Source organism: Manis javanica, chromosome 6, assembly GCF_040802235.1.
Source record: "Manis javanica isolate MJ-LG chromosome 6, MJ_LKY, whole genome shotgun sequence".
Taxonomy (NCBI): Eukaryota; Metazoa; Chordata; class Mammalia; order Pholidota; family Manidae; genus Manis; species Manis javanica.
This window is the reverse complement of record NC_133161.1, coordinates 19,682,579-19,698,865: the sequence shown is the minus strand read 5'-3', so window position 1 is coordinate 19,698,865 and position 16,287 is coordinate 19,682,579. Positions and strand designations below refer to the sequence as shown.

The 16,287-nt window shown below is 53.6% G+C and overlaps 1 protein-coding gene across 1 annotated transcript in view; it reads right to left on the bottom strand.

The window, feature by feature from the left end:
- Positions 1-16,287, bottom strand: part of PLXNA4 (plexin A4) — a 432,372-nt gene that overhangs the window by 29,451 nt on the left and 386,634 nt on the right. Inside the window, exons 22-25 of the mRNA XM_073238449.1 lie at positions 11,965-12,233; positions 9,532-9,598; positions 8,519-8,665; positions 4,513-4,672 (exon numbers count right to left, since the gene is read on the bottom strand). Coding sequence (XP_073094550.1) covers positions 4,513-4,672; positions 8,519-8,665; positions 9,532-9,598; positions 11,965-12,233 — 643 coding nt within the window. The remainder of the gene's footprint in view (positions 1-4,512; positions 4,673-8,518; positions 8,666-9,531; positions 9,599-11,964; positions 12,234-16,287) is intronic.

Genomic DNA, 16,287 nt, shown 5'->3' with positions numbered 1-16,287 from the left:
GACAGAGTTCTTGAGTTCTGGAGGCTATTGGTGGAGCATTTGCCTTAAACCAGAAGAGTCTGTAGAGGTCAAGGCCTGCAGCTGAGACTGCATGGGGAGGGAATGGGTATTCCTGCTGGGTGACCAGGGCCCGGCACCGTGCCACTCTGAGCTGCATTTTCTCCTGTGCAGTGGAACAGAGCACCATCAATTATTTCCTCTGGAGAGTGAAGGGAGGAGACAGAAGAGTCCCACGGCTCTGAAAGAGGAGCGTCCTGCCTTCTACTACTGTGCAAAGAAATGACGAGCTCGTCCTAGTCACATTGGTACCCTCATGCCTCGCACAGAGCTTGTGGCAAGTGAGGTCTTATGATACATGAACTGAAGAGTTTACTGATACAAGGGTGGTGGCCCTCCCCTATACCTGTGAGTGGGAAGTGACATAAACCTGGTGTGGACAGCCTCATGTCTAGCAGGGTGGGGTGCCCCTGGCACTGTGCTTTCAGAGGCCCAGCTGCCCCAGCACAGTCCCGAGCAGCTGCTCTGTGATACGCTTCCCTCCCTAGATCCCAACAGACTGAAATGAGGGCAGGCCCTCTGTCCTCACTTTAGCTCCTGTGATGGTTCATTTTATATTTCAACTTGGCTGGGCAAGGCACCCAGATATGGGGTCAAACACTATTGTGGATGAGATGAACCCCCATGAAAACTAAAGACTGACCTCTCCCAAGCAGGACAGAATTCTGCCAGCAGGAAGCCTTTGGACTTGAACTGCAGCACTGGCTCTTCCTTGGTTCTCCAGCCTGCATGCCAACCTTGCAGATTTTGGACTGGCCAGCCTCCTTGCAATAGACCAAATGTGTGTGTCCCACCAAAATTCATACGTGGAAATCCTAAACCCTAATGTGATGGTATTTGAAAGTGGGGCTTTTGGAAGGTGACCAGGACATGAAGGTGGAGCCCTTATGAATGGGATTATAAAAGAGAGCCCAGAGAGCTCCCCTGTCCCTTCTGCAGTGTAAGGACACAGTGAGAAGGTGCCACTTATGAACTAGGAAGCCGGTCCTCACCAGACACCAAATCTGCCAACACCTGACCTGGGACTTCCCAGCCTCCAGAACTGTGAGAAATACACGTCTGTTGTTTGTGAGCCACCCAGTCTATGGGGTTACATTATAGCAGACTCCGTAATTACAGAGGCCAATTCCTTAAAATAAGTCTCTCTCCACACACACACACCCCTGTTGGTTCTGTTCCTCTGGAAAACCCTGCTCTTGGTTCCTTTGTGCCCAGGAAAGTCTAGTGAAAGAGGGTTGGGGGAGAGCTTCCATCAGAGGAAGTGTCAGGAACGAGGGGCTAGGCCAGCCAGGGGCTACGTGATGCTGAAAGGCAGGAGGAGGCAGCTGGGGCTGGATTTCCATGGGACAAGAACGGGGGTGGCTTCACATGTCTTTGCTCCCTTCTGTGCTGGCCAGGGACCTGTGTCCTGGCCTTGCCAGGGGCTGGCATCAGGCGGAGGAAGGCAGGTCTGTGCCTGTGCCCTCCGCTACGGAAGGAGGAAGCCGGGGGGCTGAGGGTGAGGCCCGGCGGCCCTACACGTCCCGCGCACGTGGCTGAACATATCCTCTGTGCCGAGGTGCTATGTGTAGCTTCAGCATAGGTTAATTTTTGATCATCATCACACCTTGCATTTGCAAACTGCTTTTAGGCTTGCAAAGCACTTTTTCCTATACTGGGGAAAAACTCGCCTTGCTGCTCCTTCCTCTGGGGCCATTAGACTGAGTTGAACTGTGTGGAGGAAGCACTGGAGTCTCTGAGGAGACCCTGTTTTCCTTATTGTACAATCCGGCTTTGGTAGAAAGGAGGCCGGAGCTTTGCGGGCAGCTCCGCACCCTGGACTTAATAAAGGACACTCCTCAGAAGGTGATCCACCATGGGGAGGCTTTTGTGAGGAGTTCAGCATGACACCCCTTCTCCAGTGGGATGGTGCCTGAGGCTCCAACTGCCTGAGGTCTCCCTTCTTTCCTTCTCCCCTTTACCATTCCTGCTGCAAGGCCTTGTCCTGCTGGGGGGCCCTGGGGCTTCCCCAGCAGCACCTGTGGTGGGATAGTGGCCCCTTTGTTCTCGGGACATGAAGCATGGTGGTCATGGTGAGCGCTGTGTCACAGGAGCCCCAGCCCTCCTGGGGGGCAGGTGGCCTTTCCCTGGCCTGAGCAGCCTCTAGCCTGAGGGTGTGCAACCCTCAGGGAGGTCCCAGTTGCTGTGTGGCATTTGGGCTTCCTTCACACGTGGCAGATGGCAGGAAGTGACCACAGCTGTCTGGGTGGCTACCCATCATGGCTGTGGGGTGCTTTACATCTCCTTACTAGCAATCTGCTTTGCTGGGCTGGCGCCCCCAGGCCTTCTAAGGGAGCAATTTGAAAGCTAACAAGCAGCTCCTCGCAAGTTCAGGGTGCACGGATTCTAGGCAGGCAAGGGCTGGTCCTGAGCAGCATCTACCAGCCATGAAGTGGTCTCTCTCCAGAAACGAAGCAGGTGCCAAAGGGGTGGCCCCTGAATCTGCTTCCAGAGGGCCCTGTCTTAGCTTGGGGTTAAAAGATAACATTGGAAAACACTGGCTCCCACCCTTCCTGAGGTCCATCAGGTTTAATGTGCCCTTTTCTGGTGAGGAACAGAAGGTGTTTGGTGCAAAAACTGTTGTCTTGATGCTTTAGGTGGAGGCTTAGGTAGCCACCTGCTGCTCTTTCATGGGCGCTCACCCCACTCCAAGCACAAGAAGCACACAGTTCTCTATGTACCTCACACAGGAGCTCTTTCTGTGTCCCAGCACCCCATTTCCAAACCCACCCTCCAGCATGAAAGTTGCTGTCACAACTCCTCCTCTCGGCCCCACTATGTGAGGGTTCTCCTTCCAACCCAAAAAGCCAAGGGTGGACCCTGCCATGGCCCCCACAAACAAACAGAAGAACTGGTGGGGCTACCTGGCTACCCTGGTATACTCCACTCTCCCTGAGAAACCCATTATGGAGCAACCCTCTTAATTATTTGGGGGTAGGGAACATGAGGGCTTCCTCTCCCACTGGTTCCATAACAGGCCCCTTCACTTCATCAGCTGTAGATCTTCACGGCAGCAGAACTACACGCATGCAGACACAAACGTCACTCCAGCTCTAGGGACCAGTGCCCGGGGTGAAAATGTGGACACTCACCCCCACCCCCACTCCACCAGCTCTCCCATATGCTTCCTCCTTGTCCCAGAAACAGCGTGCACAGAGATACCTCCAAAGGGAGGGAAGCACACGCTTGCCCAGGATCGCTCCCAGGGCATCAGAGCTCCAGGCACGGGGCCAAGCACATCCCACCAAGAGCCAAGCAAGAGGAGATGGGGTTAAGTAAAGCAGTAAGAACTGAGGCAAGCTAGCAGAACTCCCTGTACTGAGTTCTTTACACATCAGAATTTAGGGAGAGGTGGGCTGATTCAGTGGGAGGCAGTGAAAATTCCCTGTGGATTTAGAAAATAGTGTAGATGTGCAGCTGTCTTGGATGGCTTAGCTAAAGCCAGCTTAGAGTACAGACGGACAGATTAGGGGTCTCTGGAGGTCCTCCCCACCCCTGTGTCACCACACATCTCCAGACACAGGCATAAACACTAGAATGCCTTTCTCTCCATGCCCAGGACCGACAAACAGCCCTGTGCCATTTCCTTACCAGTAATGGTGGCAGCCAGGACTTACTGAGTGTGCACTATGGGCCAGGCACTGCCTGAGGCCTCTACATGCATCATTTCACATCATTCTTACGAGGCAGATACTATTATTACCTCCACTTTATAGGCAAGGAGACTAAGGCACAGAAAGGATAAGTGACTTGAACACGCCTACACAGCCAGGACTCAAATTCAGGTGTGACGGAGGCCGATCCCCCATGCCAAACTGCCTCTCCTCAGCCTTGGCCTCTTTAGAGCCTGGGGCTCCCCGCTAGGTTCTCCCCAGGATGATATCTTATTAAACACTCAGGCAAACCACAGCTGGATCTAAGTACACTTGGCCCTGCGTGGCATGCCATTGTTTATGTAGGCTATGCAATCTATTCACAGAACATTCAAATGAAATATTGTCCTGCTCCCCAGTAGGGTATCACATCTCATTGTTCTCTATTCTATCTCTCCATCCTCCGTTTCTGACCCAGATCTCTTTGGCCTTAGGTAGTCAGCAAAAATTACAGGCACAGGACAGAGAGGAAGGGAAGAGCCTGGGGGCACAAAGGCTGTGGCAAGGGTTGGACGATACAGACTCAGACTAAATACCCTTCACTGCAGATATGACACACTCTACTCAAAAGACCCCCAGGCAGTCGTATCGCCAGCAGAATGGAGCCCCCTTCTCTGCTTATCACTGACTAAGTGGCCAGGGAGGTATACCCCCTGGGCTCCTGGGGGCTGTGCACACCTGCTCCCTGCACAGGGCACCACTGGTCTGTGAGGGTGCTTCTGACCAGTTCAAGGATAGCTCCCTGGGTGGGCAGCCTACTCACCCAGGTCCATATCTGCAGCCTTGGGGCGGTGGGAGCAGGGAACATTCTTGAAGATAGCATCCAGAATCTTCTCCTTGACCTGAGTAATGGTGTCGCAGTTGAGGATCTTCACTGGGATCTCGGGGCTGTTGGCATTATCTGGGTTGACACAGCTCAGGACCTGTGGGAGGTGGGAGGAGAGGTGGTGCAGGAGGTCGGGCAGTAGGAAGAGCTCCAAGATTGCCAACAGCATCCTGGGATCCTGTTTCGAATGGCTCTGCCTCTGCAGGTTGGACTGGAGAGGGTGGGTGACCCCAGCCCAACTGGGTTCCCACCAAGCCTCCCAGTCCAGACAGCAGCAGGAAAGCTCCGTGGCTTCAGTGTCATTACAGAAGTAGGAGCTGCACACCTGACTCCCTGTCATAGCAAACTTCATTAAAATCCTGATTTTTTTCAAAGGGAACCATGTCCAGGTAGGTGGAGGCAGTGAGGCGCCATTGGCAGAGAAGGGACATGCTCCTTCTGTGCACACACAGAGCCCTGCCTGCGTGTGTCAGTCTTTCTTGTCACTCCCTCTCATACACTCACATGAATGACAATCTGGATCCTTTCTCAAGATTTCATAAGCTTCGATTTTTGTGAGGGTTTCATGCTGATTAGAAGTTGGAGAATGCATAAGAAGCTTAATGTGTTTTTTAAAAATAAAAAGGTGCCCTTTTAAAACTGTAGGTTCAAGCCACCTGAGATCCCTTCTTGGCTCTGAACCTGGAACCTTGTTAGGGGAAGAGGCCACCCTGGCTCAGGGCCTCAGTCTCTCTTTGTGGAATTTGTTGGAAAAGTTAAGACTCTGCTTAAAGAACCAACTGTGTTTTTTCCTTTAAAAATTTCTGGGTCATTTCCAAAGGGTTTTCTTCTCTTGCTGTTCTGAGTGAGCTCTCTCTACGTGGATGAGCTGGTGTGGCTCCTGGGTGGCCCACAGTGGAACGGGGCGGGTCTGGTGAGGCCTGGGTGCTGCCGCACGGCCATGCCGTTCTGGCTCCCGGAGCTGCCTTCTGACCCCACTGCCTGAGCCCTCCATGCATCTCCCCCCTCTGATCTTCGTGGCACCCCCGAACCATTTCCCAACAGCACGTCTGGTTTGCAGACTCAGACGACAGGCCTTTTCCACCTCTAGCTCGCCCTGCTCCATGTGGTGGCAATCAGAACCTTGGCCCCTAGACACCTGCCTTTCATTAGCGACCAGACTGCTATGAGCTTAAACGGGAACATGCTTATTCCATTAAAAGAAAAAAAAAACCCTCCTAAATCTATAAAAGCAAACTCTCACCTTCAAAATGTCCTAAATTGAAAACAATGGTGGAAGGAGCCTGGACCGTGTATCCCTTCTGAGTGCCCTCTCCAGCCACTCCTTCCTTCTAAAGCCTTCCTGGACTCAGTGGCCAAGCACAGCCTGACGCTTTGTGCTGCCCTGTCCTCTGGTCCACAATGGAGTGGCTCAGCCTCCCCGATGCAGCAACACAGTTCTTTCCGGGCTCCCCCACTGAGAGACGGTGAGGCAGAGGCTGCCCCCTGACTTTGCTCTTGGGACATTTCCACTCGCCCCAGGGGTCTCATGGTGGCACTATGAAAACTCCATGGGGTACTTCAGGGCATCCAGGGGAGAAGCAGTGACCCCACTGAGGGACAGTGCTCCCTGGCCACTGACCAGGACACAGCTCCGCCCAGAAGTTCCCTTCCCTACCCCCACTCCTGTGCCCCCTGGCTAGTTTCTGTGCAAACTCCCCAGTGTTTTTCTGGTAGGTCAGTGCTCCTCAAGCCTTAATATGAGTAAAATCAATGAGGGGTTTTGTTAAAATGTAGATTCTGACTCGGGAAGTCTAGGATGGGGCCTGGGATTCTGCCCTGCAAGAGGTGAACAGCCAGGCTCAGCAGGCCGCGTGGTGATGCAGAGGGGCCCTCACTGCAGGGCTGCAGGCCGTGCCAGTCCAAGTTCTAGTTTCAATCCAGTGAGCCACTCAACACTTAAAAGGGGCACCTGAGTGTAAAGTGACACCCAAGCCTCTCTGTGCCTGTGACACTCTCTGTGGTTGTCCCTCCTGCCCAGGTCAGCTTTACCATCCTTCGGCCCACAGCTCCCTGGTCTTCTCTGGCCACTGCTGAGTTCCCTGGCTTCCTGTCATTTCGCTGAGCCCCTGCCCCTGGGAGCCTCAGGTCAGCCCCTCTGCAGCTCTCACACTCTTTCCTTCCCCCTCCTTACCCCCACTTCTGTGCACAGGGGTTCCTTTCACAGGCTATTAAATCTCCTTGCAGCCATTCCTTCTGTGGGCAAAACAATCGCAGAGTCTTTCCCCCTTCCTCCAGCGCCTGGCTCCCACGTGCTTCCACCCTAGTGGGCGCGCTTCCCTGGCCCACTCCGATTTCCTCACATTCTCTTCGAGTCCAGTCATCTGAAACCAGGCTCAGTGTACTAACAATAGTTTGGCCTCTGGAATAAAAGATGCTGCAATCTGGGGACAGAGTGTTATTGCAGCTCATTGTGTCGGATTTGATACTGGAGAAGGAGGAGGTGAGATCAGGCAGGAGACGTTTTAGTGGTAGTCCTAGCTCATTAAGAAATCTAGTAAGGTCTCTATTTTTGGAAGACGTTTTCTCCCTCTCTCATTTTAATCGGCCTCTCTCCTCCAGAGCACACCAAGACTGCAAGGAGGCTAGGGCCTCCGACCTCACGCCACCCCTTTGAAGTCTCATCAGCTAGCTAAGCCCAGAAAATGTGAAGATGCCTGTCGGGATTCTGGGCCCTCTGGAGATGGAGGGGGTAGGGGCATCACAGTCATGTCACCCCAGCTGCAGGGAGCACCTTCCCAGCTGGCCTCGCAGTCTGGGACAACCCTCGGCTCCCTGCTCCTGCCCGGCTCTGCCCTGGCCAGCCTGGACTGCCCTGTGCCTCATCTCTCCACAAGTGCATTTTAAGTCCCAGCTGTTCCCTGGCCTCCTGTCCTGGGCGCCACCTGTGCATCACCCCCACACTCATCGTTCATCTTATTTTCTCCCTTCCTTCCCCACCCCCCTTCCTTCCTCTTTCTCTCCCCTTTCCTAGAGAAGGCCTGGTGGGAGATACTACTCTCTCCAAAAATAGCCCAAGAGTGAGCTTCATGACCTGGAGCCAGTAGGCAGGGCGCGACAGAGGCAGCAGGGCAGGACAGAGGTGGCAGGCCGAGGGGAGGGCTGACGCTGGGCTCAGTGCCTTGGGCGCCTTATCCCACTCCAGACCCTGGACAGCTTTGAGTGGGACAATATACTACCTCTGTCCCTGTTTTAGTAGATTCTATATATATACCTGCATTTTTCCAAATAAACCTAAACTCAAAGCAAGTGTCTCAGGTTACCCAGTCAGTCAGCAGCAGGCTGAGGGCTCTAACCCAGGCCTGTCTGTATCCAAACCCTGAGCTCCTGCATGCTGAGCTTTGCTGCCTAGGGTGACTGCTTCCATCAAGAAAGGGGGTCTAACCTTGACAGAGTGGATCCCCATGTTTCCCTGGACAAACACGTTAACCACTAGGCTATCCTGACCTTGTGTTCTGCAGCTCTGGTCATGGGCATGTTTGAACGTAGACTAATGAGCAGAGGTGGGCTTCAGAACCATGAGAGACTCTTCCCGGTTTCTTCTTCTAGTGCCCCCACCTGCTATCTGCATGGCACTGTTCACTCTCCATGCTGGCAGGACACATGAGAACGAGTTCATTCAGTGGGTCAGTAGGCCAGCTGTCGGCAGGCCCATAGCCCCAAAGTTCAGTACACTGGCCTGGAACCACAGTAGTCTTTTGCTGAAGTGTTGCTCAGAAGGCCCCCAAATCCAGATGCCCTGGGGGGGCAGGCACAGGTAGAGCACCTGGCTGGACCCGTGCAGTGGGCAAAACTGGAGGGTGGCTTTCAGCATTTCCATCACCATCCCCTCGGCTGGGCCAAGCTGTGCAGGACCAAAGCCCACCCACCAGAGGCACGGGGAAAAGCCATGAGGCTGGCTCACCAGGGTCTTGTAGTCGATCTGCTGCCGGATAAGCTTGTCCTCACTCAGAGAGTAGCGGGCCTCCCCCGTGATGGCGTCGATGGGCCCCTTCTCCATCTGCTGCTTGATGGCACAGAACAGCGAGAAGAGGGGCTCCCCAGCACACTCCTGGTCACGGAGGAGAACCGTGCTGGGCGGGCTCTGGACCACAGGTGCAGAGCCCAGCCCTCATGAGGCCCTGCTTCTCCGGAAGGCTGCCCTCCACTTGTCTGCAGTTCTCCTCTCCTGCCCCCACAGCGCTGCTCTTCACGTTCCACTCCCTTGCAGACGTGCATTTCTCCTGGCTCTCTGGCCAGGGTCTTCTTCCATTCTGCCCTCTCCCACCACTGCCCTGGGGCTCGCTCTTGGGCTTCCCTTCCTCCTAGCTCCCTCTCTGTTCCCTCTCCCTACCTCGCTGCACCCTGCTTTCTCCGCAGCCCCATCAGGAGACAGAGGTCAGTCCTCCATGGCATGAACTCCTTAGACAACAAGTTAACAATTGGAACGAGCGGCCCTTCTACCACCCAGGCACACCATAGGCTTATCTGCCGCCACAGGCCGCCGCTGTACCTGCCTGGGGCCCTTATCAGCCTCAGTAAGGCTGAGGCTGGGAGAGGAAGAGAGCAAGCAGACAAATAAAAGGTGAATTGTTAAAATTTAAGCAGTTTTTAATTGCTTAAAAGGAAATTTATCTTTAGGGCCCATGCAGGGTCCTCTCCAAGGCTCACCAGCCCCAGCCCTGGGAAGGCAGCCTGCGGGGACCGTGGCTCAGGCTGGGACTCACTGCAGGGCTCTGTCTTCTGAGGTGGTTAGGGGTCTGTTCTCTCAATGAGGAGGCACTGCATTTCTTGGTGGGAGTCTAAGAGCCAGCCGCAGGGGAGTGTGGACTTGGGGGCTGAGCAGGGAAATGGGGCAGGCTGGGGAAGACCAGCTGGGTGCCAGGCTGGCAGGGTAACTGTGGCAGAGCCAGAGATACCCCCACAATTCGATCATACCTTGAGGAATTTGTAGAGCAGGAAGGTGAACCAATTGGTCAACATCTTCTCAGCCACTGACTCAGTCCTGTCATCAGCCGTCAAGGGGCCCAGCAGAGCAAGACAAAGACAGAGACAGCTGGTCAGACCCCAGGGTGGGGAAGGAGCAAGAGGAGCCTGCACTGAGCTTGTCACATAAGGTTTTCAGGCCCATCTTGGCATCCTAAGGAATACTTGAGTTCTGTGGATTCCCAGACACCCCGCAATAATAAGACAAGCTTTGTCTACAAAGCTGGCAGAGGACATTCTGGGTGTCAGGCTCCCAGCTGGGTTTGGGGCGGGAGAGTTGGAGCAGTGCCGTCCAACAGCACGTTCTGCAGCGATGGGAACGCTCTCACCTCCGCTGCCTGATGTGGCGGCCACCAGCCACACGTGCCTGAGCTCTTGAAATGCGGCTCGTGTGCCCAAGGAGTTGAATTTTTAATTCTATTTACCTTTAATTAGTTTAGATTTTAATAGTCACATACTGCTCACAATTGTAACACTGGGCAGTACAGCCCTGGTGAACTTTATAGTTCTTCTGAATGAGAAAAGAAAAACAAAATAACTTGAGAAGATACCAGTTTGTCAGGGGATAGAGGGAAAGGTGTCAAGAGAAGCGGATCATAGTAAAAGACCAGAGAGGTTAGACTGACCCCGAGACGGAAGCTGAAGATTTTCAGAGCTGACAGCAACATGATGCTGTATGCCTGACTCACCCCAAGAGATGCCCAAACTGTCCTATGCAAAGGCTTCCACGTCTGCTGGAACTTCGCCCGAGAATCCTTCTAGTGTGTCATTTGCAATGACAGGAAGTTCCTACTTGAGTCTAACCTGCATCTTTCTTGCTTCTACCCAAGTCTACTTATTATTTTACTTTGGAAGCAAACTTCCAAAGCCTGACGCTTTTGGTTACATCCACTTTGAGGAAGCCCAACTCCATTCACACTTGCACAAAGTGTGTGGCCAGCTCCAGAGAGAAACCGGCGCATCCAGGTATGTTTGGATAGAGTTGGAAGCCGCAGTTGCCATCACAAAACAGAGCTGAGAAGAGACAAGAAGGGGGCCAAGGGCACGAAGAAGAAGAGGAGGTGGAGGACAGCAGAAGAGGGAGGGGCCATTGGGAGAGAGTGAATGGGAAACAAGACAAGAGACACACAGATACAGAGCGAGACCACGCGGGGAATTGTCAGTGGGCGCTTTGGCAGGCGGTGGCAGCCCTAGAATTATGCCAGTGGGTGGCTGCGTGGTGAAAGTAAAACAAAAATCAAAATGATCTACCTTGCTGGTTCCAAAGCTGTTGATTGCTCCTATGTGTAGCAACCTTTTGCAGCTGTGCAGGCAAATGCCCACCGTACCAGGAAAAAGCCTGAAGTAAACACTTCTGGAAGCCAAGTCCATCTACTGGACTAAGAGGGAGGCTGTGGCTCAGACTCAGAGGAAGGCAGGAGGAAGGCAGAGGCAGACAGTACAGGGGTGCTCTAAGTACAGAGTGGGATGAACAGGCCTGATGTGGAAGTTTTTCAACTTCATCTACACAAAGGCTAAAGACTTGGAATAACAGCCTAGAAGAGAAATGGCCTTGAAGTACCTGGGAAGTTCAAATGGGAGTATGGATACAATCAGAGTCTCTATACATCTTGACATGTGACCATTCAAGTTTCAACAGTGTTGAGGATGAGGCTTCCAAGGGTGTGGAGCAGTGGGCCTGGACCCCTGCAGAGCCGCGGCAGGCACCAGGGACACCTGCTGCATTGCATCAGGCAGGTCCCACTGACAGCCTTGAACACAGGCTGGACCAGCGCTTCCCAAACTTTCATATGCATACACTTCACCTAGGTTTCTCATTAAAGTGCAGATTCTGATCCAGTGGGTGTGGGGCAGGACCTGAGATTCTGCATTTCCAACAAGCTTCCAGGTGACACTCCCGCTAACGACCCTGGACAGCAGTGAGGGCTGCAAGGGGCTCATGTTTGTCACCTTGAGATGGTGAAGTGGGTTCCCAGAGAGGCCCTGGGGTATCACTTCCAATTCAAGTTCTGATTTACATAAGGCCACAGCAGGAAAACTGACCTTTGCATTTTCCAGGAGAGAAGAATTCCAGTGGAAAGGGCCAAAATCAGAGGAGTATATGGGCAGAGAGAGGAGAATGGGGAGCAGATACCGAGGCAGAAGAAAAGCAACAGGGAGCAGAGGGGCTGTGGTCAAGTTCTGGGCACTGACATAATGGGCAGATTCTTCCACAAGCGTGGGGATGCCCCCTGGCCTCCGGGCAGGTCAGTGCCTGGCCTCAGGGACCCTGGCTGCTCCTGGGAGCTCCCCTGGTCTTCCTGGAGAGCCGGGGCCAGGCCGGGTGGGTGGGCTGGTGGGGCTCTCCGACCTCTGCCACCCTCCCGTACTTGGTCATGCCCTCACCTCCTCAGCAGCAGCTTGGGGTGGTTCTTGCTCTCCAGGTTCTTGTCGATGAGGTCGGCCAGCAGCTGCTTCAGCACGTCGGTGGCATACTCCAGCTTGCTCTGCAGCACCGTCATGATGAGCGAGGCCACGTTGCCGCGGTCGCGCATGGAGAAGCTGCGCTGAGACTCGAGTGTGCGGATGAAGGACAGCAGGAACACCTTGTTGTTGATCAGCTGAGCAAAGAGCTTCAGGCCTTTCTCCACACGCTCCTGCCGGTAGCCTGGAACCTGAGGAGGAGCCCAGGGAGTCCTGGCTGCCACTGAGAGGTGGGGCCGGCCGGGCCTGGTGACCCCCCATCTGCTCCCCTCCAACTCCACCACTGGCCCACTACTCAGGCCAGAGCCCACCTGGCTGATGCCATCAAGTCCTTGTCTAGGGCCAGGCCCCAGGCTAGGTATTTCCTTAACCACTGCTGGCCCAGGGGCTGGTTTAGGGATGAACCATGGGAGACAGAGAGAATCACCCTCAGTAATGGCGGTACTGGGATTGGAACCCACTCTGCCAGACCACAGGCTGAACTCTTCCCTGGTGGTCATGCAGAGGTGAGGAGGGGCCCCATGCCCTGTAGACCGCCACAGCCCCCCCATGGGGACTCCAGGAGGCTGGGGCTGCTGTAGCTTCCACCCTGGCGGAGGGATCACCAGGCCCGAGGCCCCAGCTAACCTACTGCTGATCCTTCTCTGGCCATGTGGGGCCTGTTGACAGCTGGTGGCCTCAGAGTCAGGACTCCCAGGCCCTGCCTGGGCTCTCTCACCACCCTGTGTAACACAGGGCAAATCTATTCGTGTCTCCCAGGGCCCCATGTTCACTCACCTCAATCTTGAAAAAGGGGGAAGATTAAGCCCAACAGTCTTGCAGGCTCTCCCTAACCTGCTGTTTGCAGGGACTCCCTCTGAGACCCTGCTCCATCCAGGGGAAGTGGGGGAGGAAGGTTTTACCTTCCTGCCTGCTGCTTCTGTCATCGGGAGATCCCTACAAGGGTATATCAGCCACTCAGCAAACACGAGCTGGTGACTGAGCCAGACACAGAGGATGCAGCCCAGACATGCACCACAAAGGGGACTAAGTGTGATGGCCCTAAACTGGAAGCAGCCAGATGTCCAGAAACAATGAATGAGTCGAGGAACTAGTGTATGCACCCAACGGACTACCAAACAGAAATGGGAACCACAGGCCTACGGCTATTGTAGGAACAGAGATGAAACTTGCAAACATTGAATGAAAAGAGTCACACATAAAAGAAGCCGTATCATATAATACCATTTAGATAAAGATTTTTTAAAAAACAATTAACATTAATCAATGATGGTAGGAAAAATGTTTATTCTGGGGGGGCGTGGCTGTGATTTAGAGGGGGGCACATGGGGGACATCTGCAGGGCTGGCAATGTTCTGCCTCTTGACCTGTGTGCAGGCTTGATGGCTGTGTTCACTCAGGGAAAATGTACTGAGCGGTGAGCTGACAGTGTATGCATTGCTCTATGTGTATTCTTTCATTCAAACAAAATGTTGACTTAAAAACTAAAGCATAGCCCCTCTGCCCTTGAGGGGAAGCCCTCTGTAAGCAGGGTGTCTCATGCAGTGGGGTGCTGGAGGATGCATGGAAGTGCCGTCTCCTGGGCTGCGTGCTCTGCGGCGGTGGATGGGCCAGATCTCTGGAAGGAATGTTATATACGGGGCAGTACGGAACACAGCTTCAGAGCCAGTTAGAGTGGGTTAGCTCTGTCACAGCCATTTACTAGTTATGGGACTCTGAGAAGACTCAGTTTCTCCATCAACCAATGAAGGAATCACAGTTAACATCTATAAAGATCTTACTCTATGGAACATCTATGCTGAGCACCATTCTGCATGCTTTAGAAATATGAGCCCATTTATTCCACACAACACCCCATAAGGTAGGTACTGCTATTATCCCAGGGCCTCATCACAATAAGGGACTTTCCCAAAACCCCAAGACAGAGTTGTCAGAGCAAGGCTGGGCACCCAGGCAGTCAGCACCATGTCCTGCCATCCCCTGGGGCTCTTGTGAACATGAGGGGCCCATGTATGAAAAGGCTGAAGTGTGCAGCATGACACACAGTTGAATTTACTGAATGGCAGCAATTTTATCTTACTTTACTCTAGAGGTTTTAAAGCGGGGAAGACAGAGGCGGGCAGAGACACCCTCTTTGCCAAAGGCCAAGAAGGTGGCCGATGCAGAGCCAGAGCGTTCATGTCACTCACTCACTGAGCTGTCCCCTGTCCCGGGCTTGGGGCAAGGTGCTAACTGGAGGCAGAGACCAGTTAGACCCAGGCCCTGCCCTGGGATGGTCAGCCAGGAGGCCCCTTCAGTGGCAGGAACCCTGTCCACCCTGAACTGGGCAGCGAAGTGCTGGCATTGAACTCTAGTTGCCTGGCGCCGGCAGCTCCCACAGGTCTGGAAGCTGGAAGGAAACATGCATGTTTCCCAATCGGGTCCATTTTCATTTCCTTTGCTGTGGTGCTGGTGGTTGGAAGGCCGCGTGGGAAGCAGTGCTCAGGGGGGAGATGGGAACTGGCCAGAGCCAGGGCGGTGCTGCAAGGGCCCCATGGCAGCTCATCCTAGCTCTCGGCACAGCCCCTCCTGCCTGGCTTCTGGTTCTCCACTCCCTGGGGAGCTGACCGGGGAAGGACTCACCTTGCCACCAGCGCAGGCCTCAATCTGCCCAGCTGTCTGTCTCCCATTGATGGTCCTCCCAACTCTGTGACTGTCCCCTGCTACTTCCACTGTCTTCCAAACCCCTCAGAACAGTATCTATAACTTGTCCTAGTGACAACAGATAATGCCACTTCTTGGGCACCCCACCATGTGTAATGTCCAGAGCTGGCACTCTGCAAACATTATTCCAGCAGCCTTCCAGTGACCTTGCGAGGGCAACTGTGCCCTCTTAACGCCTCTCCCAGGAGCTGCTGCAGCTGTCCCAAGGCCAGCCAGCTGGTGAAGGGTGGTGCTGGACTTCCAGTCTCAAGTTTGTTCAGACCCTCATTCATCCTCCCCATCCTTCACCATGTCCAGTCCCAGCCCTGAGCCTAGGAGGTGACTGAAACCATCTCTGAGTCCTCCCTGTAGCTCCACGCAGGGCCTCCCAGCAGTTGAGGCTGTCATCGAGGGTAGGGGAGCTACGTGTGGGTTTGGTTCTGGGGCACCTGGAGAGGAGGAGAGGACATGGGCCGGCCAGATGGCACATTTGGCATGAGGACATGCCCTGAACCTCCTGCCATGGCTGCACGCACCTTCTGAGCAGCACAGCCTGGGGCTCTGGAGGAGAAGGGTTAGTAAAGCCCCCTGACGGGAAACAGCATCCTGGTCAGCATCGTGGGGTTCGGAATCCAAGAGCCTAACCGACTCATACAGGGAGAAGAGCGGTTACCTCTGGGCTCTACTGCCTCATCCATAAAATGAGATTATGAGTGCCTATGTCATAATGTTTTATGAACATTAAATAAGATAATGTATGTAAAGTGCTTGCACACACAGTGCATGCTTAAGTGGCAGCAGTTTTATTCCCTCCCTCTCCTACTCCATTGGCTGTTTCACCCAAGAGCTTCTGAGATAGCTAATGTGCTGGCACAGTGTCTTGGGGTGCAGACGGTAGGCATTCTCCCCACCCCCATTGTATGAAGGGGGAGATGGAAGTGAAGTATCTTGGTGAAAGAGTATCCAGAACAATTACCCATTGTAACTTGCCAGCCCCCACCCCCTAAGCAAATGCCACTCTGAAACAAGCCTTTCTTTATTTGCCAGATGGTTCAATAATTTAGCTAAAGTCTGTGAGTATAAAACTGGATACTAAATTTTAATTGCAACCCAATAGGTTAGAGTTTAGGAGGCAATGATAGATTGAAAATGGGGTGTGTGGGTACTATTTGTTCTGTCTTTAAAGGATTGGTGTGTGCCCAGTGCCTAGGCAGCCCCTTACCCAAACACCTGGACTGCACACATACAGTCACAAAAGAGAGGGCCTCATGGCTTACTCTCTCAGACACCTCCTTCACGTGCATCTATGGCTCATGCCCATCAAGTAGGCAGGCATTCCAGAAGGTGAGAAGGTCAGGTAACATTGCTTCAAGTCAGTCAATGGCTTTCCAGGGAAAGTTTCAATACTCAGAAAACCAACAGGGATAACTATTCCAGTGGCAAGGAGGGGGCTGGGAAAAAATAAGATCCCCGGGTCTTGCACTGGAGGCTGGATCTCACATAGTCCCAGGCTAATGTGGGACAGTGGAAGTTGATTTCTGTCTATAAGCAATTAATTAGTGA